The sequence below is a fragment of the Zea mays genome, chromosome 5 (assembly GCF_902167145.1).
Source record: "Zea mays cultivar B73 chromosome 5, Zm-B73-REFERENCE-NAM-5.0, whole genome shotgun sequence".
NCBI lineage: Eukaryota > Viridiplantae > Streptophyta > Magnoliopsida > Poales > Poaceae > Zea > Zea mays.
In genome coordinates, this window is record NC_050100.1 from 169676511 (window position 1) to 169698774 (window position 22264).

General features: G+C 42.8%; 2 protein-coding genes across 2 annotated transcripts; both read left to right on the forward strand.

Moving 5' to 3' along the window:
* The first annotated feature begins 7917 nt into the window (after nucleotides 1-7917).
* Nucleotides 7918-11410, forward strand: LOC100192468 (Ubiquinol-cytochrome c reductase iron-sulfur subunit). The gene is made up of 2 exons (NM_001137688.1): nucleotides 7918-8214; nucleotides 10361-11410. The coding sequence occupies exons 1-2, from the start codon at nucleotides 8040-8042 to the stop codon at nucleotides 11002-11004; spliced, it is 819 nt and encodes a 272-aa protein (NP_001131160.1). The 5' UTR covers nucleotides 7918-8039; the 3' UTR covers nucleotides 11005-11410.
* Nucleotides 11411-18987: 7577 nt separating this feature from the next.
* Nucleotides 18988-19955, forward strand: LOC100382391 (uncharacterized). Its single transcript, NM_001175136.1, has one exon. The coding sequence runs from the start codon at nucleotides 19201-19203 to the stop codon at nucleotides 19948-19950; it is 750 nt and encodes a 249-aa protein (NP_001168607.1). The 5' UTR covers nucleotides 18988-19200; the 3' UTR covers nucleotides 19951-19955.
* The last annotated feature ends 2309 nt before the right edge of the window (nucleotides 19956-22264 follow it).

Below are 22264 nucleotides of genomic sequence, written 5' to 3' on the forward strand. Positions count from 1 at the left end.
TTAGCTATTAAGCATGCATCTAGACTGGCCTCTTCTTTTGCAAAATCAACTAAATAAAGTTTGCCGTCTAATACACCCTTAAAAGCTAGTGAACCATCACTTCTTCTAAAGACAGACACATCTATATTTGTAAAAAGACAATTATATCCCATATTGCATAATTGACTTACAGATAATAAATTATATCCCAAAGACTCAACTAAAAACACATTAGAAATTGAGTGCTCATTAGAAATTGCAATTTTACCTAACCCTTTTACCTTGCCTTGATTCCCATCACCGAATATGATTGAATCTTGGGAATCCTTATTCTTGACGTAGGAGGTGAACATCTTCTTCTCCCCCGTCATATGGTTTGTGCATCCGCTGTCAATAATCCAGCTTGAACCCCCGGATGCATAAACCTGCAAGGCAAATTTAGGCTTGGGTTTTAGGTACCCAACTCATGTTGGGTCCTACAAGGTTAGCACAAATATTCTTAGGGACCCAAATGCAAGTTTTGTCTCCTTTGCATTTTGCCCCTAACTTCCTAGCAACAATTTTCTTATCCTTTCTACAAATAGCAAAGGAAGCATTTAAAGCACTATAAATTGTAGAAGGTTCATTCACTACTTTCCTAGGAGCATTATGAACTACATTTCTCCTAGGCATTTGGTGAACAACATTTCTTCTAAACACATTTCTACCATGCATAACATGAGAACAAGAAGCAGTCATAGCATAAGAGTCATAAGCATGTGAATCAAAAACATCATTACCTCTAAAAGCATTTCTAGAGTATCTCCTATCATAGTACATGAAGGCATGGTTCTTTTGCACACTACTAGCCATAGGGGCCTTCCCTTTCTCCTTGGCGGGAATGGGAGCCTTATGGCTTGTTAAGTTCTTGACTTCCCCCTTGAAGCCAAGTCCATCCTTAATTGAGGGGTGTCTACCAACCGTGTAGGCATCCCTAGCAAATTTTAGTTTCTCTAAATCACTTCTGCTAGTCTTAAGTTGGGCATTAAGACTAGCTACCTCTTCATTTAATTTAGAAATGCAAGCTAGGTGTTCACTATAAGCATCAATGTTAATATCTTTACATCTAGTGCAAATTTCAACATGTTCAACACAAGAATTGGATTTATGTGCTTCTACTAGTTTAGCATTTAAGTCATCATTAATGCTCTTTAATTTAGAAATTGAATCATGGCATGTAGACAATTCACAAGCAAGCATTTCATTCCTCTTAATTTCTAATGCAAGGGATTTTTGAGCCTCTACAAACTTATCATGTTCTTCATATAACAAATCCTCTTGCTTTTCTAAAAGTATATTCTTTTCATTCAAGGCATCAATTAATTCATTAATTTTGTCTATCTTAGATCTATCTAAGCCCTTGAATAAACATGAATAATCTACTTCATCCTCATCACTAGATTCGTCCTCACTTGAAGAAGCATAGGTAGAGTTTCGAGTACTTACTTTCTTCTCCTTAGCCATGAGGCACGTGTGATGCTCGTTGGGGAAGAGGGATGACTTGTTGAAGGCGGTGGCGGCGAGTCCTTCGTTGTCGGAGTCGGACGAGGAGCAATCCGAATCCCACTCCTTTCCAATATGTGCCTCGCCCTTTGCCTTCTTGTAATTCTTCTTCTTTTCCCATTTTCCACTCTTCTTTTCCTGGTCACTATCATTATCGGGACAATTAGCGATAAAGTGACCAATCTTACCACACTTGAAGCATGATCGCTTCCCCTTCGTCTTGATCTTGTTGGGATGCTCCTTGCGACCCCTTAGCGCCGTCTTGAAGCGCTTAATGATGAGAGCCATTTCTTCATCATTAAGCCCGGCCGCCTCAATTTGCGCCACCTTGCTTGGTAGTGCCTCCTTGCTTCTCGATGCCTTGAGAGCAATGGGTTGAGGCTCACGGATTGGACCGTTCAACGCGTCATCGACATACCTCGCCTCCTTGATCATCATCCGCCCGCTTACAAATTTTCCAAGAATTTCTTCGGGTGACATTTTGGTGTACCTGGGGTTCTCACGAATGTTATTCACCAAATGAGGATCAAGAATGGTAAAGGACCTTAGTAATAGCCGGACGACGTCGTGGTCCGTCCATCGCGTGCTTCCATAGCTCCTTATTTTGTTGATAAGGGTCTTGAGCCGGTTGTATGTTTGGGTTGGCTCCTCGCCCCTTATCATCGCAAACCTTCCAAGCTCGCCCTCCACCAACTCCATTTTAGTGAGCATGGTGATGTCGTTCCCCTCGTGTGAAATCTTGAGGGTGTCCCATATCTGCTTGGCATTGTCCAAGCCGCTCACCTTATTGTACTCGTCCCTGCACAAGGAAGCTAGCAACACAGTAGTAGCTTGTGCATTTTTATGAATCTGTTCATTAATAAACATAGGGCTATCCGTACTATCAAAGTGCATTCCACTCTCTACAATCTCCCATATGCTAGGATGGAGAGAGAACAAGTGAGTACGCATTTTGTGGCTCCAAAATCCGTAGTCCTCTCCATCAAAGTGAGGAGGCTTGCCAAGTGGAATGGGGAGCAAATGCGAATTTGAACTTTGCGGAATACGAGAATAGTCAAAAGAAAAGTTCGAATTAACCGGTTTTCTTTTCTCATAGTCGTTGTGGTCGTCGTCCTTTTGGGAGGAGGAAGACTCGTCGCTGTCGTAGTAGACGATCTCCTTGATGCGCCTTGTCTTCTTCTTCTTCCCATCTTTTCGTCTATGGCCCGAGCCAGAGTCGTTGGACTTGTCATCCTTTGGCTCGTTGACGAAAGACTCCTTCTCCTTATCGTTGATCACGATTCCCTTCCCCTTAGGATCCATCTCTTCGGGCGGTTAGTCCCTTTCTTGAAGAGAACGGCTCCGATACCAATTGAGAGCACCTAGAGGGGGGGGGGGTGAATAGGTGATCCTGTAAAACTTAAACTTATAGCCACAAAAACTTGTTAAGTGTTAGCACAATTATTGCCAAGTGGCTAGAGAGGAGTCTCAACAAAACACAATACCACTAGAGATCAAACACAGAGAGGACACAGTGGTTTATCCCGTGGTTCGGCCAAGACCAACGCTTGCCTACTCCACGTTGTGGCGTCCCAACGGACGAGGGTTGCAATCAACCCCTCTCAAGCGGTCCAAAGACCAACTTGAATACCACGGTGTTTTGCTTTGCCTTTCAATATCCCGTTTGCGAGGAATCTCCACAACTTGGAGTCTCTCGCCCTTACACTTGAGATTCACAAAGAAATACGGAGTAAGGGAGGGAATGAGCAACGCACACAAGACTTCAAAAGATCAGAGCAACACGCACACAAGCAGCAACAAGAGCTCGCAACACAACTCAAAGAGTTCACAACTCCACAAGAGCTCTATATGCTATCACAATGAAACGAATGCGCGAAATCAATGTCTTGGTGCTTAGAAGTGTTGTAGGAATACTTGGTATACTCCTCCATGCGCCAAGGGGTCCCTTTTATAGCCCCAAGGCAGCTAGGAGCCGTTGGGAACAAATCTGGAAGGCCATCTTTGCCTTCTGTCTCGTGGCGCACCGGACAGTCCGGTGCACACCGGACACTGTCCGGTGCCCGATTTGTTTCCATAAACAGTGCATCCGACCGTTGCTGTCTGATGCAGATCTGCACACAGATGGCGCACCGGACATGTCCGGTGCCCCTTCCCGACCGTTGGCTCGGCCACGTGTCGCGCGCCGATCGCGCGGTCGACCGTTGGCCCGGCTGACCGTTGGCTCACCGGACAGTCCGGTGCACACCGGACAGTCCGGTGAATTTTAGCCGAAGTCGCCGGAGAAAAACCCGAGAGCGGCTGGTTTGCTCTGTGCTGGTCTGGCGCACCAGACACTGTCCGGTGCACACCGGACAGTCCGGTGCCCCAGCCCGAAGCAGCCTTTGGCTGTACACAGCCACTCTCCACTTCTTTTCTTTTTCCTGTTTCTAACACTTAGACAAGATATTAGTACACAAAACCAATGTACTAAGGCTTAGAAACATACCTTTACTTGTGATTTGCACTTTGTTCATCCATGGGCATATTTTCACATTTAAGCACTTGTGTTTGCACTCAATCACCAAAATACTTAGAAATGGCCCAAGGGCACATTTCCCTTTCAGAGCCTTGCCGCGACCAGAAGAGTGGGTCGTGCGAACGGGATCCTGGTGAAGAAGAAGACATCCCGGCGCCTGGAGGGTGGCCGTCATCCTTGGGGTAAGGGACAACGTGCGGCTGGTGGAGTAGGGCACTGCCGGCTGCACGGCGGCCGCCAGAGATGGGTGGGGAAGGATGGCGCCGGGAAGGGGAGGGGACTTGCCGCCGGGGAGGGCAGGGGAAGGGGCGGGAGGGGAAGGGGCGGGAGGAGGGAGGAGGAGGGAACGTTCCATCTTCTAGTGTTCTCTATGATGCAACTATAATAGTTGTGAAATTTGGGAAGGCTTCAATTCTTTGTTTACTTATTTATGAGAACCTTATAGTTGAGAAAGTTTAGGGCCATTTAGTTTTAAGTTTCATAATTTCATTTTGTTATTCAGTTTGAAAGCAAACTTCCATAAAGTATGTTGATATTTTTTATGTTTTATGAACAGAAGAAGACAAAGTTGAGCAAGCTTGTCATGTATGCAGTTGGTTAGATGCAGGCTATTTCAAAAGAATTAAAAAAACTGCAAAAGCTTGCTACACAGAGTCACAGATGAAGAAGTGGTTCAAGGTTCCATGGTCGTATAGATTGGCTATAAAGTAGACCAGTTAGCTAATTTGCTTGATGTGACTTCTTTGGATTATTACCAAGCATGCTTTGATCATGGTTTTCAAGTCGGTAAGTCGAGTCGACAAGGTACCGACTTGGTGACTAGTCGATAAGTCAGTCGACTAGTCGTCGACTTGCCAATATAGTGGCTGTTTTGCCTATATAATGGCTTCATATAGACAATATATCAATTATATACGAAGAAAGAGGATGTTTTACCTCTTTTGAAGTCTGAAATTGAACGAAACTAAAATAAACAGCAAGTCTTACTTCATTTGAAGCCTCAAACTGAACCAAATCAGCCACATAAGTGATAAGTCATAAACTCATAAGTCATAACAGCCATATAGTTCAAATTGGAAAACAAATAGCAAAAAAATATAGTTCAAACTTGAAAGGAAATACTTCAACTTCATCGTCTTTATCACCCTCTTTATCATCATCCAATTCAATAGGCTTCTGTCTAGCATTATTCTTCAAATAATCACATCTCTTTGCTGATTGCCGATGTTGTTTTCGGGCACTTAGCAACATCACCATGACCACCAACAAGGTGCTGCTTCAACCTTCTAACACCTGCATGAACAATTTTTCCACAAAGGATGCACTTCACCACATCTTTTTTGTTCAAATCCAGCCAATAACAATAGTTCCATGCCGGATCCTTCGATTTTGCCTTTTTCTTAGGATCTTTAGCTGGATCATATGGCTGCTGGCTTCCTGACTCCCCTTGTGGTCGATCTGCAGATGCATCTTCCATATCCCTAGAGCTTGTTGTGACTTGTGAGGGCGGCACAGGTTGCTGAGACTTGTCAGGGCAGAGGTGGGCTGGCTTCCTCGATGGCTGGAGGTGGGCGGCGGCCAGAGGTGGACGCCTGGGCGGCAGCCAGAGGAGGGCGGCACAGACCTCAACGGCTGGAGGCCTCGAGCCCTCGACGGTTGGAGGTGGGCGTCTGGACGGCGGCCAGAGGAGGGGACGCAGCCAGAGGAGGGCGGTGGGCAGAGGTGGGCTGGAGGTGGGCGGCGGGCAGAGGGGCAGGCGGCCAACGGCGGGCAGAGGGGCGGGCAGAGGGGCTGGCGGCCAGAGGAGGGCCTGGAGGCGGACATGACTAGAGGCGGTTGTTGGGTTTAGGGTTTATGGTGTGTAATGGACTAATGGGCCTTTTCTGATGTTTGGGCCAAATTAAGGGCAAGTCGGTCGACTAGTTCGACCAAGTCGACGACTAGTCGACTAATCTATTCCAGCCGCTGGCAAGTCGACCGACTTGGCAGAAAAATCGAGCCGAGCTCCTAAGTCGGCCTCCCGTAACCGACTGGACGACTAGTCGACGACTAGTTGACGACTAGTCAATGACTAGTCGACGACTTGAAATCAGGGGCTTTGATAATACTTGTGCTGCAGACTGCTTAGATGACGACAACGATTTGTGGGAGGAGGTATTCCGTGTTCCATGACCTATGCCTAATGAATGAGCCGCCTCCTAAGAGTTTGGCAGACCAGTATGAGCTTTATGGCTAGAATCTTGAGGAGATCCTAGATCGATCTATTTAGTAGTAGGGATCAGTGTGGATTGATGCCCTTTTGTACCATTAGTTGGACATGTAATGTGAACCTTTGTGTGTCGTTGTGTTCCATCTGTTAGCGGTTAAGTTGAAGTAATGTAATGTGGACCTTTGTCTTAGTTGATGTTTTCAAGTAATGAAATGTGAACCAATGTGTGTTCTCATTATGAGATGAGATGTTCTTATGAAGTGTCATATAATATGAGATGATACAAGTGCATACGACATGCTATGTGCACAAATATCTTAACATTATTCCAAGAAATGCACAATCTGTAAATAACATTCACACACTTGTAAACATTGACATAATACTTATGAGTGATCAAAGCATCCATAATTCATTGTTTTTGTCACTAACCAAATAGGATATTATTACAAGTTGAAGTACCAAGATCAAGTACAAGAGTTGCAATGTCTTACAAGATCTTCTCAAACAGTCTTCTTCCTTGGGGTCTCCACAAACACCCCATGCATACCACCAAGCATCCGCAGTAGGGGAGAAGAGGCACAACAGAGGGAGAAGAACCGCAGTCACCTTCGAATCTCTAGAATGCACAGGGGCACAGGGCTACCATAGATCTCGGGAGAGGAGGAGGAAGAACAACCGGGGAGCCATAGAAGCGAAGCCGGAGATCAGGAAGAAAAAGGATGGCGGCGAGGAGCAAATAGAGTGAGAGGGAGAAGGGAGATAAAGACTGCAAGAACAGGCAAAAGCCGTCGGCTCAACGGAAACCATGAAGAGAGCTAATAGAGGCAGGGGTAAGGAAGGAAGAGTAAATAAATACACTAATGACGTTCAAGTGAACCAAATGCTAAATCTTTAAAGAGCTCAGGATTATAATGCCAATATGGCAATTGTCATCTTGGGGATGCGGATGTCAGACTTCTGAAGTAGGAATGGCGGTGGGTAAGGTATCCAGTGGGCACACGAAGCCATACCCATACCTATTAGGAAAAAATTGACCCATACTCATACTCACTACCTATCATGGGTACAAAATTACGCCATACCCATACCCATCATAGGTAGCGGGTACCCATCGGGTACCCATACCCATTAACATTACGATAGACATGATCATTTGAATCGCAAAAATAAGTACCAGCATAACAAATGTATCGAGTCCAACATAATTTTATCACAGGTTCAACAATATTCAACATTAAATGGCAATATCATGCCTTCAAATCACACAAAACATAGCATCGATTCTACCCATGCCCTAATAGGGGTTTTACCCATCGGGAGCAAATTCATTTTATATGAGACATATAAATCCGGACCCACGTGTCATATATTAGCGGGTTCCCCATCGGGTAGCGGATATGGGGCAACAGAGAACATACCCACGCCCACCGTACCCGATGGGCATAACAAATGACCCAATAAAATACCCATGAGTATCAAAATCCGTCATACCCTTGCTCTAATAGGGTTTTTACCCATCGGGTTTTGGGTTCTGGGTACCCATTGCCATCCCTAATCTGAAGCCCGAAGTAGCCGATGCTAAAATTACAAAAATCTCCTCTCTCTCGCTTCATTTCTTTTTTCTTTCCATCGAATTCCTCGTCACCAACACGCACGCGGCCTCTGCCTCCGCGTCTCCATCCTGAGGCTCCGAATCGATCTCCCTTCCCCACCAAACCGGAGCACTTCGGAGGCCGGACCCGGCGAGAAGCGACCGACCGCAGCCAGCTCACGTCTCCCTCTTCATCCACCATGCTGAGGGTCGCGGGCAGGCGCCTCTCGTCCGCTCTCGCCTGGCGCCCCGCCGCCGCCGCCTCAGGCTCCCGGGGCCCTCTCGCCGGTACACTACCCGGCCGCGACGACGACGACACACGCGACTGCAGGGCGCGTTTCGCCATCGAATCTCCCTTCTTCGCCGCTGCCAGAGGTATATGCCGCGGTCGCTCTTCTCATCCTCGTTCCGATCTGCTCTCCCGTTGATTGACGGCTATATTCGGGCAGGATACTATCCTGTCCCTGCTCCTAGGGTTCCTTAGGAGCACGAGGTACTTGCGACTGTAGCTGATCTCGTTGTGGAGCGGGTTTGCTCATGTGCTCTTAGGGTGCTATCCCCCGCCTGCATACTTGTTGTGATCTTAGATCCCGCCTTTGAACTCCCTGGTTACGATCGTTGAGCCTATGGTCCTTGCGGTTCAATCATTTAGCGTGAAGCAGTTTTATTTTCTGTTTTTGGCCATGTCTGTTGGGACTGGATGGCATATTGACACCCAATTCAAGCCTTTCAAGATTTGACACTCCTATCACAATGACATGTGAGGCCACTGTGAGTCATTGACATGCGGGCTAAGGTGTCAAATTTTAAAAGGCTTGCGAATTGGGTGTCAAATTTCAAAATTTCTCCAGAGAGGAACATATCTTTTGGTTAGCTTAGTCTGAATTATTAAACATGACTTGGTTTCAGCAAGATAATTGTTGTTCTCTAGTTAGTCCTAACTCTAGTGACGTTAGTGCTATTATCATCATGCAAACAGCATATTCATGTGATAATGGAGTCCAACTAATAACAAAACTATAACCAACAATGATTTTCTCATAGTATATTGGTTGACTTGGTGATAAGTCCAACCTTAATCTGGCTTTTAAAGATAATCTCAAATGCAACTGTTTCCGCTGGTTATGTCTTTTTGCGAACTGATGCTGTATTGCTTGACATCTCAAAAATCACTGAAGAAAAGCTGTTCTTTTAAACTGTTTCTTGAGCTATTTAGTTTGTTCTACTGGAATGGCCAGTAACATTTTCATAATAATTTCGTCTGGAGAAGTTGCTAAGGCAATTGATTACAAATGTTACCTAATCATGTTAGATTGTGTCATTATAAAATAAATGTAAAAATTTGAAGCCAGAAGTACCATTATGCTCAAATATGGGCAAACATGTGCTTTCATGGTTATCAATTCCTGTAAATTAACTGTTTTTTTCATACTTACACTTGTTGGATTATCTACTTGAATTGTTACTGCTATCATGGCCAATTTGTTGGTAAACTAGTGTGCATTTAAATTTTGGTAACTATTGTTTCAAAGTATTCAATTGCTACACTACTGCATGTACTGATTTTATTTGATTCTCTCCACTGGTCGGCATAAATCTTTAACTATTCAAAACCTGTGAAGTTTAGAAACCGTTCTTTCTTTCTCTCATACCTGGATCTTTTGGTCTACATAATGGTATTGATAGTTCCAACGTGAACCCATTTCTTTTGGTTGTGTGATCTAGACAATGATTCTGCGTAACCTAACTTGGCATGTATAGTTCACTTGTTGAGCACTCTCATCATTCTATTTTCTCAATGCACAGATCAATCATGTTATAGGTTTCACAAATCACAAATATTGATCTATGCTATGATATGGTGATCGTTGAAAAAGTTAATACAATATAAGCTTGTTAATACATAACTGTTAGGTTTTGGCATAATGACATTGTCTTTGGTTGCTGGCAGAAACCTGGGTAGAAGCATGCCATGCTGCTCCCTGATTGACTAGACACAAAACAAAAGAAATTGGAAACGGCTAGTTCATATAACATGTAGCTAGTGAGCAGTGACAAGAACATAGAATATGGAACAGTAAAAGTTTAACTCGTGACACAAGAAAACGTCAAACTAACTATGAAAATGACTCTTTTTTGTAATTTTATGTGATACTCCCTCCGTTTCAAAATATAATTCGTTTTAGATTAAACATACATTCATTAATTAACCTATGAATGTAGTTTGTATGTATGTCTACATTCATTATCATTAATTCGAAAGCGAAAAAAAAGAGGGCTAGAAAGAACTATATTTTGATAGAGAGAGTACTTGTGAAAGCTTTAGCTTTGGTCTACTCTGCTGCTATGAAGAACTGGCCTGCTGACTTGTTGGTCCTCTATTACAGTTTTTCATGTGCTAATTTTTAATGTTAGTTCCAACATTATAGTGCTACGTTCCAACATTATAGTGGTACTGTTCTTCTGGTACTGCGTTTGTTGTTCTATTGATAAGATGTGAACTAATGACTCTCTGATGCAGGGTTTTCAGCAGAGACTCTTGCTCCAAGAAACCAGGATGTGGGCTTATCTGAGCTCCCAGCAACTGTGGCAGCTGTGAAGAATCCAAGTGGAAAAATCGTGTATGATGAGTATAACCATGAGCGCTACCCACCTGGAGACCCCAGCAAGCGTGCATTTGCCTACTTTGTGCTGAGTGGTGGGAGGTTCATTTACGCATCTTTGCTGCGACTTCTCGTCTTAAAATTTGTCCTAAGCATGTCAGCAAGTAAGGATGTTCTCGCGCTTGCCTCACTTGAGGTTGACCTCTCAAGCATTGAGCCTGGAACCACGGTGACGGTGAAGTGGCGTGGCAAGCCGGTCTTCATAAGGCGGAGGACAGAGGATGATATCAAGTTGGCCAACAGTGTTGACGTCGCATCCCTCCGCCACCCAGAGCAAGATGCAGAGCGCGTCAAGAACCCCGAATGGCTGGTCGTCATTGGGGTCTGCACTCACCTGGGCTGCATCCCGCTCCCTAATGCAGGAGACTTTGGTGGCTGGTTCTGCCCGTGCCACGGCTCGCACTACGACATTTCTGGTAGGATCCGCAAGGGCCCGGCACCCTTCAACCTGGAAGTGCCGACATACAGCTTCTTGGAAGAGAACAAGCTTCTCATCGGCTGAGATTGCTGTTAGTGTTGTTCGTGTCATCGTGTGGCCCTGTCGTTTTTGTTTGATCAACAACTTCACCTTTTCTCTTGCCTGGGTTAGGGCATACCTTTGTGGGCTGTTTCTGAGTGCAGTGTTGTTGCTAGCACCTGACACTAATGAATAACCTGATGCTACATAAAGGATACTGTTAATTGTTGTCAAATTTGGTTCTGTTTTTTTTTCCTGACAGCAATGAACAATCTTCTGCTACTGAAAGTATACTGTTAATTGTTTTCAAGTTTGCTTGTGTTTTTTCCCTGATCTCAAGAGGGATTGATTATGTAACACATTTTTAACTGCTACGGTCCATTTTTATCTCGTCGGTTAGTAGGAATGTAATCGGATATTGATGAATATTACTCGTTCCATATTTGTTTTTCGTTCCATATTTGTTTTTCATATTTTTCATATTTTCTGTTAGGATCAGATACGGATATTAGGCTATGGTGCATATGGTTACAAAACACTTCATTTTGTACTATAGACCACACTGTTGTAGAATAGAGTCTCAAATGAGAGAAGTGGATGAGTAATTTGTTAAAGATATTTAAATAGATATCGACATCTTAAACATACAATTTTGAGTATAGGGATCGAATACTGAATACTCGGACTCGAATATGGATCAGTGTCTTGTTAGATAGATTAAATTAGAATATGGACAGATAATATTTTTTACCATTTACATTCTCATCTGGTAGTGACTCATGTATTGTATTTCTTGGTTGGAAGAAAATGACGTTGTCTTAAGCTGTCATACTATATATATAGTCGCGTGAGAATGATAAATCACCAGAGATTAAGTATTTATATTAGAATAAGAATGGTTATACTTAGCTCTAATAAAATGGGGGGAAATATTTAGAAAGACATGAAGAATTCAATAATCATTATAGTTGATATGTAATCGTGTTTAAGAACTTCACTCAACAATATGAGATGCATCAAGCATGAATGCAACACGTATTAATGTTCAATGTGTTCATGTCTGTTGTGAAAAGTTTTAAAAACAAATTGGAAATCGATTAGAATGTTTTGAGATTTTTTTAAAAGACTTCCTAGATATTTTCTAGAGCTTGGCACATTTTTAGAAGCTTATAAAGATATTTTCATAATTTCTAAATATTTATTTGTTTTTGGTATCCTAATCTATCTTTAGGATTTTTTTCAGAATAATTAGAACCATAGAGATGTTTTTCGTGGTAAACTAGTTTATGCGACTTATCTCATTTTATTTGACTATAAAGAAGGAAACGAACTTATTTATACCACTATATAATCCACCAGTTTAAAATTTAAAAAATTCGTCCAACCAAATCACCCTCACACTCATAACCTCCACTAAAGCCATCAAACAAAATATACCCGGACTTAACGCACCATTAAATCTAATGGTTCAGATCGCTTGATAACCAACTCTCCCTTACTTAAATCTAATGGACAATATTATTTGGATCACCCCTCATCCATTTCCCTCTTCCGCCCACGCATCCTTGTCGCCCAGCCTCCCCCTCCCCTCACGTCCCCGCTGCCCCTTCCCTTCACTCGCACCACCGAGCGCCATCAACACCTCTCTCGTCGCAGCTGTCGTCGTCGACCCCTTCCCTCCCCTTATCGGGATCGTAGCGTTTATATCCATGGTGCTTGGTAGATTTCAGAAGAATCCAGGAATGGAACACTGGAAAGTCGTTAAGAAAATATTGCAATATTTGTAAGGAACTAAAGGCCTCATGTTAACATACAAAAAGTCAAATAGCCTTGAAATTATAGGCTACTCAGATTTAGATTATACGGGTTGATAAGAAGGTAGAAAGTCTCGTCATGTTATATATTCACATTCACAGGAGGAGCTATATCGTGGGAAAGCTCAATACAAACACACACTACACCGTCCATAATATATGATGAGTTTGTTGCATGTTATGAGGTAACAGTAGCCTACATTGTTTTAAAAGTGGTAGACAACATATCAAAACCACTAAAACTATATTGCGATAATATGCAACAATATGTTACTCCTATAACAACATCTTAAGTGCTACTACCAAGCATATTGACATTAAGTATTATGTTGTAAAGGAGAGAGTCTAGAATCAAACAATAAGCCTTGAGCATATACATATAGAGAAAATGCTTGTGGATCCGCTCACCAAATGGCTTTGTAACACACTAGTTTTCTCAATATCAAATTTTCTTTTAAAGCCTTAACTTGGAGCAATTAAAACATTAAAGGAATATAAGGTCAAGTGCTCTGGGGCATTGCATGCAGATGCATGAGCTTTGGTTGTTAGTTTGTTTGTTTGCCGGTTTTAAAATCCGTTTTTAAAAGTCAAATCAAATAATCAAATCCTTAAAAGGAAATAGTAAAAGGAAAAACATCCCTTTCCTCCTCTTCTTCCAGCCCATCTCAGCGACGCCCATGTTTGCGCGCGCGTCCCTACGCCCCAACAATGCGTGGTCCCTGGAGCAGCCCGCACCGCAGCCCACAGCTAGGGATGGCAACGGGGAATTCCCCGCCAGGGAATAGCTCCCCATCCCCGTCCCCGCGACGAAAAAAACTTCCCCGCGGGAATCCCCACGAACGCTTGCGAGGAACATTTCTTCCTCATCCCCATTCCCCGCAGGGATAAAACCCCAACAGAGATTCCCATCTCCGTTTAAATTACAATTAAGACATACGTACTTTGTTATTAATGTTAAATATTGTCACTTATACACATTATCAGATATAAGAAATCATTATGCATACATCAAAATGAACACATTTGGACAATTAGTGGTCTCTTGATAAGGTAATTATTTATTTTTGTCGTTAACTAGTACAAAAAATATAGTCACGTGCAAGTTTAACGGGTCCCCGCGGGAAACGGGGATGGGGAATTCTTCCCCGTCTCCATCCCCGTTTGCCCGTCGGGGGATAAATTTTCCCCGTTTATATCCCCGCGGGGGAAGTTTCTTCCCCATCCCCATCCCCTAATGGAGGAATTCCCCGCGGGGAATCGGGGATCGGGTCCCCATTGCCATCTCTACCCACAGCCACCCACCTGTGCAATGGGAGTATGGAACATGTAGAGCTACACCTGGTCCCACGCTCTCAGTGACACCCTAGCCCCGCTAGTAAGCTTTGACCCTACCTTCAACCACAGTTCCCACGCAAATGGGAGCACAATGTCATGAGGCTCCCCACTTTGCAAGCACTTTGTCCCACCAATGCCATGCCCCATTCTCTATAAATGCACATGCCCCTGTGCCATCACCGAAACCCCCACCCTCTCTCATCGATGTTGCCAGGATGCCTCTCTGCTTGTGTGTTGTCACTGTGGCGATTGCCAACATGTTCCCATGCGTGCAACCAATCGCCATCGTTGAGTTTCGCTGAGTAAGCACTGCCTTCGAGACCTACGACCAAAATACATCACATTTCGCCCTCTCACCCACCCTTTTGCCCCATTTATCACCATCCTTATAGTTGGACCATCATTCGAGTTCACCTCCCGTTCTAACGATGCCAAACAATCTCCGGTGCCAAAGGAAACCCCGATGAGTTTCCCGTCCAATCCCAAACCCCATGTGCTCGTTAGGTTGCCATTAGCACCTTCCTAGCTCACTATTGTCGTGGTTCTGAGCCTGCCACCATTGAACCCTGGCCTTGAGCCCTGCACTAACCATTGCAGCCATGTTCTGAGTTTCACACCAAGGTAAGCAACACCTCAGACCCGCTCTTGCATTTGATTACCCATTTTCTTGCATGTTATTACTCGCTGGACTAGCCAAACCTTGCTATCGTAGACTTAGCCAACACTGATGAGTCCCTAACTCTGCTGGCAAGACCTAGACCCCTCTGTTAGGATCACCACCATCCTAGCTATCTCTCTAGCAGAGTCCCATATGCACCGATCTCGAGAGCCAAGAAATCACGCTCTTCGGTGATCCTTATTCGCTCCTGCTAACCTTAACCACCTCCCTCTCTTTTCTTGATGCCCAAACCCACATCAGTGAGTTTGCCATGACATGAGCTCACTCTAGACCCTGTCGTACCTCGCTAGAGCCTATCAGACCTCATGGCCCAACTGGACTGGACCCTAGCCGACTCGACCCTCTCTGTCAGATCCAACCCTTCTCATTTTGCCTGGCCCCAGATTCGACCCTTCTTGTTCGCCCAACCCCTTGTTTAGATCTGACCATTCTCGTCCACTCGAACATTGTTTGTTTGAACCAAAGCTATCTAATCTGCATCGAACTGCTCGGACTTAGGGGTGACAATGGACTCTAAACTTTACACCATAAAATGTAAGGATCAGATCAAATTAGGATCAGACTATATTTCTATTTATTTTTGAACTAAAAATAATTTAGGGTCCTATAAAATTGTGAAGAAACATTTGGATCGCGATCCATTACCACCCCTACCCGGACTTGATCCTCGCCCAAACCCGCCTTTCTTTTTGCTGACCCCTTTTTCGTCCTAAATGTCTATCGTTTGATCTAGATCAGAGTGCCGCCGACCCCTTGGTTCCCCGCCTACCCCTACCCGATCTAATCCAGAGCGTTATACTTAGATTCAACGGTCGAGGGAGCTTGATTCCCTTTCCACCATAGCCTTTTGTTAAAGATCTCTGACCTTTTTAGTTTTAGAATGCGCAGTCCTCAAACCTTAAATCTACCCCCTATTTTTTTATAGAGAGACCGCTTACCCTTAGTTTTCTCTTGCGTTTGGGTCCTATTGTCTTGCAGATAGATCCTCGGACCCGAGTTTTCTACATCATGACCCCTCTATTTTCAAAACTACATACCTAGAAGCCATTGCATTGTGCAGTAAGCCCCTGCTGTATGGTTTAGTTTACAAGATGTTGCTACCATTAAATCCTAATCTATGAATGCTTGTTTTATAGATAAAAGATAATCCATGAGTTTTTGTTTCAAACATAACCCACACACAAAGTATTTATTTTAAATAATCCTTGAACCGTTAGGTCCCATAGTTTTATGCAAAACAGTTCCAAAATGTTGTTGTCCTCTGTTGCATATGTATGGTGTATTGTTCTTTTCCTTTTTAGTATATTGAATGCATGTTTGTGTCACGTAGACAACGACCATTTCGTGGAACCAGAAGTAGTTGCTAGTGAAGACCCTGAGCAACAGTTTGGCGAACTCAAGTGTCCTCCAACATATTTATGTCATATGTTCACATGAGAACTTACTTTTCCCACACAACATGATATGATCAACCTAAAGATGACTAGCCTTTTGTTTTCCATATCCTAGTTTATCCATGGGAATGGGCTATGATGTTTAGCCTTGATGCTAGTGCTTAAACAAAATGAATGAACATTACATGATGATGATACTAACATCAATGATATGATGTTACAATGGAAATAAATGTGGTTTCATAACAATCTAGAGGCTTGAGCTATTTCTCAAGTGCTTCACCCTAAGGACCGGTACGTTAAGCGACCACTCGGGACAATAGTGCAACCATGAGAGTGACATGATACATCCTTAGTTAATTAATTAGAGGAACTAAAGGTGTATTTTACTTCACTATCATATTGTAAAAGGGGTATGGGGCATGGTCCTCGCTTTGCCAAGAGTGGGTGCTGATGTTTATTCATTTGGTTTTGTTAGTCACCACCTAGGGGGTAGTCCTATGCTTAGGAATTAGGGAAACCTAATTGGCGGCTACACCTTTGGAAAGTCTTTATAAAAGCTACATAGTGAGACTTGGCTGACTCACTTTGGAAGTGTTTTAGGGTCTGTACAACCTGAGGCAACAGGGATCACTGCTCATGGGTAAAGTGTGCAACCTCTGTAGAGGGTTATTTAAAACTAGTATAGAAGTCTTGCTCATGGTTAAGAGTGATCTGAAGGACCTCTTTGATTAGAGATATCATGGTTATTGTTTGGTTATGATGATGATAATAATGGCATGTTTCTCGGAACAAGATTTGTTTCATGGGCTAATAATCATGGGATGATACTAAAACTTGACTTATGCTAATAATAGTGGCTTGTTAATCTAAAAGCAACTACTAATAGCCTAACCCCCTCATAAAACTAGTCCACCTTAGCCAAATGGGACACTCGTTGAGTATGTTGTGTACTCACCATTGCTTTCACACAAACATTAGCTAGGTTGCCCTCAGTGTAACCCATAATCAGGAGAAGAAGTTGTTGATGCAAATCTCCAAGATTTCAAAAACTTTGATGAGTTTGAGGATTAGGCTACTGATCTCCCCTAGTCAGATACCTTTGGAGGGTCAAGTTATCTTAGTTTATGTTTCCGCATGAGTATGTTGAACCATGTAATGTTTGAGAAAATGGTCTGTAATATGGTTTAATACTCTTTATATTCAAGCATTGTGCAATGATATGTCATTTTTGTAATCGTTGTGTACGTGATTTGGATCCTGGCAAGTACATGCATGGTTCACATTCGGGTTGCCTTATAAAATCGGGTGTGTCAGGCTTCTACCCAACGTGTTTAGAAAACACGTAACCATCATTGGTTTAATGGAACACCTATGATTCTAGACTAAGGGGTCACAAAATTCAACCATCTCCCTCAAGTATTAATTTCTGCACTTTGAGATAGAAAGGTGTATTGTAGTAATTATGTCCAGTAGTATTTAACAAGTTGTTGCAATACATTGGTTTTGGTGTACTATTCTATTGAGAAGTGGGAATCATAAGTTAAGAAGTTAATTAATTAAGAAGGTAAATTTAAGTATGAGAAAATAAGTATGAACTTAAGGGGGAGAATGTTTGGGTGATCTCAGATAAATTTTAGTTTGGATAAGCTTGAAACCGACTTGGGGTCCTAGATCTGTTAATACAGCGCCCTGATCGGGGACACAAAAACTGTAATTGTTGCGGGCCCTTTCACACCCATGCTACATAAACAACTTAGGGGCCGACACCGTTCCACGACGCGCCCAAAGAAACACATCTACCCCATCTAATGTAGCGCGAGGAAGTAAATGGAAGGTCGTCATCTTAACTAGCGAAAAGAGAAGAACAGAAGAGCAATCTATGGTCAATCCCTCCAATACCAAAGGTATATCATGCATTACAGTTTCCTAGTGGCTAGGGTTCATGGGAAATTCCTATTTTTAGGCTAGGTCATTACCAATGAACCCTATTTTATTTTTTATCCTAAGTTGTTTTAGGTTGTTTATATGATTAAGCATGATTAATTTAAGTTGTCAAACATTAATCATAAGAAAACATATAGAAAACAAGCATCAAATCCAACATCACATGTTATCAAACATCACATGTGCATCAACATAAACTTATGATCATGCCTATGTGATGTAAATGAAGCAAACATGGTCACTCCTGACACATATTTTTGAAACGGCTAATCATATAAGAAAAGGGGTGTTGTTTTTGTTATTCAAAAAGTTCAATTGGGGCCTATTTTTAGATAATTGATTTTAGCACCTTTGTCATCACTTTGGAATATTTTTGAACTAAAGCTCCTATTCATCATTCAACATCTTGTGTTTATGTTCAAACATATCGTTTAGCTTGTGAGTAACACCTTGGGTGTTATAAGTATTGGAATCTGGGAGGTGGTTATTGAAGAAATATGTATTGGTCCGAGTTTATGGAGTTACCTTCTTTACAGAAGAATTGTTTAAGTTCGGGGAGATGGAGAGCACGGGAGCGACAGTTGCATAAATGGTACTCCCACCATTCTAATTTATAATTCGTTTGACTTTTTTTGTCCTAAGCTTGACTGGCTCGTCTTATTCAAAATATTTCTGTGATATTGTTTAGCATATAATATACTTTAAGTATAGCTTTCAATGTTTTCTTTTTTCGCAAAAAGTTAAATAAGATGAGTCGGTCAAACTTGGTAAAAAAATCAAACGAATTATAAATTGGGAGTATACTTTCTCTAGATAAATTAAAGAAATATGAAAATATTCTGGCCTTCACAAATAGTGTAATGGTTCTTGCATGAATTATATACTTACAAATAGCGTTACATGTGAATAAAAAGAACAAAGTACATTCATCATATTAAAAGATCAAAATACATTGATCTATTATATTGTGTACATATATTACTCATTAGACATAATTTGGCCTTCACTGTGGACATACTAATAGACATTGCGACAATAGAATTGACCGTGTTAATTAATAAAAAGCTATAGCATGAAATATGCTTCTTTTTTAATGGTTATAAACATATATGCTCGGTTTATGGAGTATAAATTATTGGTACGATGGATCGGTCGAGAGCTAGCACATATGTCGACATGTTTAGTCAAATGTCGCGGTCTTGCGTCCGGTGACGGCGTACGGTGGAGTGTACGGCGGCCCCGGCGGCGCTGGCGTTGGTGGCATGGGCGTCGGCGGCGCGGGCGTTGGTGGCGCTGGCGTGGGAGGCTTGGGTGTGGGCGGCTTAGGTGTGGGCGCGGGCGTGGGCGTGGGTGGCGCGGGCGTGGGCGGCTTGGGCGTGGGAGGTTTCGGCGTGGGTGGCTTGGGCGAAGGCGGCTTGGGCGCCGGTGGCGAGGGCGTGGGCGGCGACGGCGCGAGCCCGCAGCGGATCATACAGACGACGCTCCTCTGGTCGCAGCCGATGATGCAGAGCGGCAGGTCGGCGCCCTGCTTTCCCATACACCCGAACGAGCAGCTGAACACCTGCGTGAAACAGCCCAGCAGGCACTGGATGATGCCATTCAGCTGCTCCGTGGACGCCGACGCCGGCATCGTCAGAAGCGCCACCGCGTTGCTGTCACCGCTGTTAGTGGCAACAGTAGCACTCGCCACGGTGGTGGCAGCGGACGCGACGTCGACGATGCCGACCAGCACGACAAAGAGAAGCACGAGGAAGGAGCCGCCGCTGGCGCGAGTACTGCCGGTCATCGTCGCGGCCATGGTCGTGTGAGCGAGCTTGACTGATGCTGGGTTTTTGTGTGGGCTGTTACGTGTTGTTGGGAGGGTTTATATAGGAATAAGGGGTGCGTATGATGCCGCTATGATCGTGTTTTTGGTGTGGGCTGAGGTTGCTTTTCCGAGCACGCGCACACACAATATGGGTGCTCAATCACGATAGAAGTGTGATTTAATTTGAATTGTTATTGGTTTAGAGATATAAACAATCAGAATGAAAATATAGCTAGGCCCATTTGTTGAGATGGCCGAGTTTGTTTAATGTGTAGCTCTATAGTGTGTCAACCTCGCAAATCTAGCCAATAGAACAAAGTAAATTTAAATGTATGACTTCTGAATTAGGATAATATAGAAGCTTTATAGAGACGGTTGTGAATCTATTTACACCGTCGTTTTTCAAAACCGCCAGTACTAGAAAAAATATTTGTACAGACGGTAAATGAGAACGGCTGGTGTAAAACGATTTTCAGGTGGTCAAAATAATAAAACCGTCAGTGAAAATCTTTTCCAGGAAACAAAAATAGGTTTTATAAATAACAAAAAAAGTATTTTCATGTGGGAATCAAACCCCCGATTCCTCACCTTTTCGCATAACCTCATTTACCACTCCACCTATCACTTACATCATTTCTATTTGCGGTTTTATTACCTACGTATTAAAACAATCCGAGTATAAATTGACCATTTGAGACTCTAAACGAATTTAAATGAAAAAATTGTCAACTACAAAGTTTCATAACTTTTGAAGTTCTACAACTTTCATTTTGGTACGTTTCCCATCCTAGGTCGTTTGTAAAATTTACATTTTAAATTTGAAAAATTTAGATGTAATTTTTGAGAGCCGAAATGATTTTAAATAAAAAAGTTGACAACTACAAAATTTCATAACTTTTAGAGATATACAACTTTTATGTTGATGGTTTTTTTCATACAAGGTCATTTGAAAAACTCAAAAAATTCTAGTTAAAATGATTTTTAGTGGTGGTTTCTTAAAAATAGCATTTAGAAATCATGGATTTTTAGTGGTAGTTTTCTTAAAAAAATACGTGTACAACTATGATTTTTATATGCGGACCGTCACTAAAAATATCACTAACGCTTGATAACCGAAACTGTCTATAAAAATTGAAGCCCGCTGCAGGCTTAGAGCTCTTTTCTACTAGTCAGAGATAGAGTTAACGATGGTGTTGGTCTTTCCCTCACTAGAGAGATAGACAAGGTCTTGTTAAGTGTGTGAGGGCAATAAGATACGAAGAATGTTGGTTCACGTGCCTGTTCTTGTTCCATATTTATTTTACATGAATGTTATTCACATATCACGACATGAGAGATCTAATTTAGTCTCCTAACCGAGACTAGATGAGATCAACACAATATTCTCTTTCTTGATCTCATGCTTACTCACTTATATCTCTCCTACTTATTAAGGCGGCAAAAGTAGTCTGTCATTCCGTGTTCTACCACCATTCCTGTTGAAGCGCCCCAGATCCTCTGGGACTCAAATGTGATACAATTACTAGTCCCAGGAGGCTAGTAAACACATTTATACATCAGATGATTCTAAATCTGCTTAAACGAGACAAACCTATAAAGGTGGCGAACAACTTTAAGAGTTGGTCCACAACTCGGGACATATCATCAGAGTGGGGCTGAAGCAGCCCGATATACGCAGCGAAGCAAATCAGCGGTCCAACAGCCACAAGCAAGGTTGGGAACAGTCGTAACTCTTACCCGATCTCCTTTTTCTGAAAAACAACAAATAAGCAAGGGTGAGTACAAACGTACTCAGCAGCCCACCTTCACCCGCGGAATGGGGAAATCAGATATAATGCATGGAATATGTGGGGCTCAGGATATTTTGCAGAAACAACAATATTTTATGCAGGGTTGTTTTGTAAAACATTTTGTATTTTGCAAAGCGCATCCTCTCCCAAAGGAGCAGGAAGTTTTTCAATATTAGAACAAAATCCCTTGGACTAAACCATCCAGGTATCTCAACAGTTTCCCACTGGTTTTCATTTTCAAAAATAGCTACTGGACTTCCCATCCACCATAGCTCATGGTTCAACCGCCGGACCTTTTAAAAACCACTTTTCTCAAACATACCCTTTTTTTAAAAACAAAACACTAATTGTCATACCACACCAAACTCGTCCATTCCTGTGGACACAGACTATTTGTTGGGGACCTTCGGCATCCGAAGGTCCTCAAAAACAGGATTTAATAGTGTTTCTGGAGTATAATGTGTGAACAGGTATCTTCGGATTCAAGCCAGGCGTCACAGTGGACCAGAATAATATGAAGGTTGGTGAAGCGCCGAAGG

Coding starts and splice junctions, on each gene's coding strand:
- LOC100382391 (NM_001175136.1), top strand. CDS start 19,201: ATGAAATATGCTTCTTTTTTAATGGTTATAAACATATATGCTCGGTTT.
- LOC100192468 (NM_001137688.1), top strand. CDS start 8,040: ATGCTGAGGGTCGCGGGCAGGCGCCTCTCGTCCGCTCTCGCCTGGCGC. Junction 8,215..10,360: donor CTTCTTCGCCGCTGCCAGAG/GTATATGCCGCG, acceptor TCTCTGATGCAG/GGTTTTCAGCAGAGACTCTT.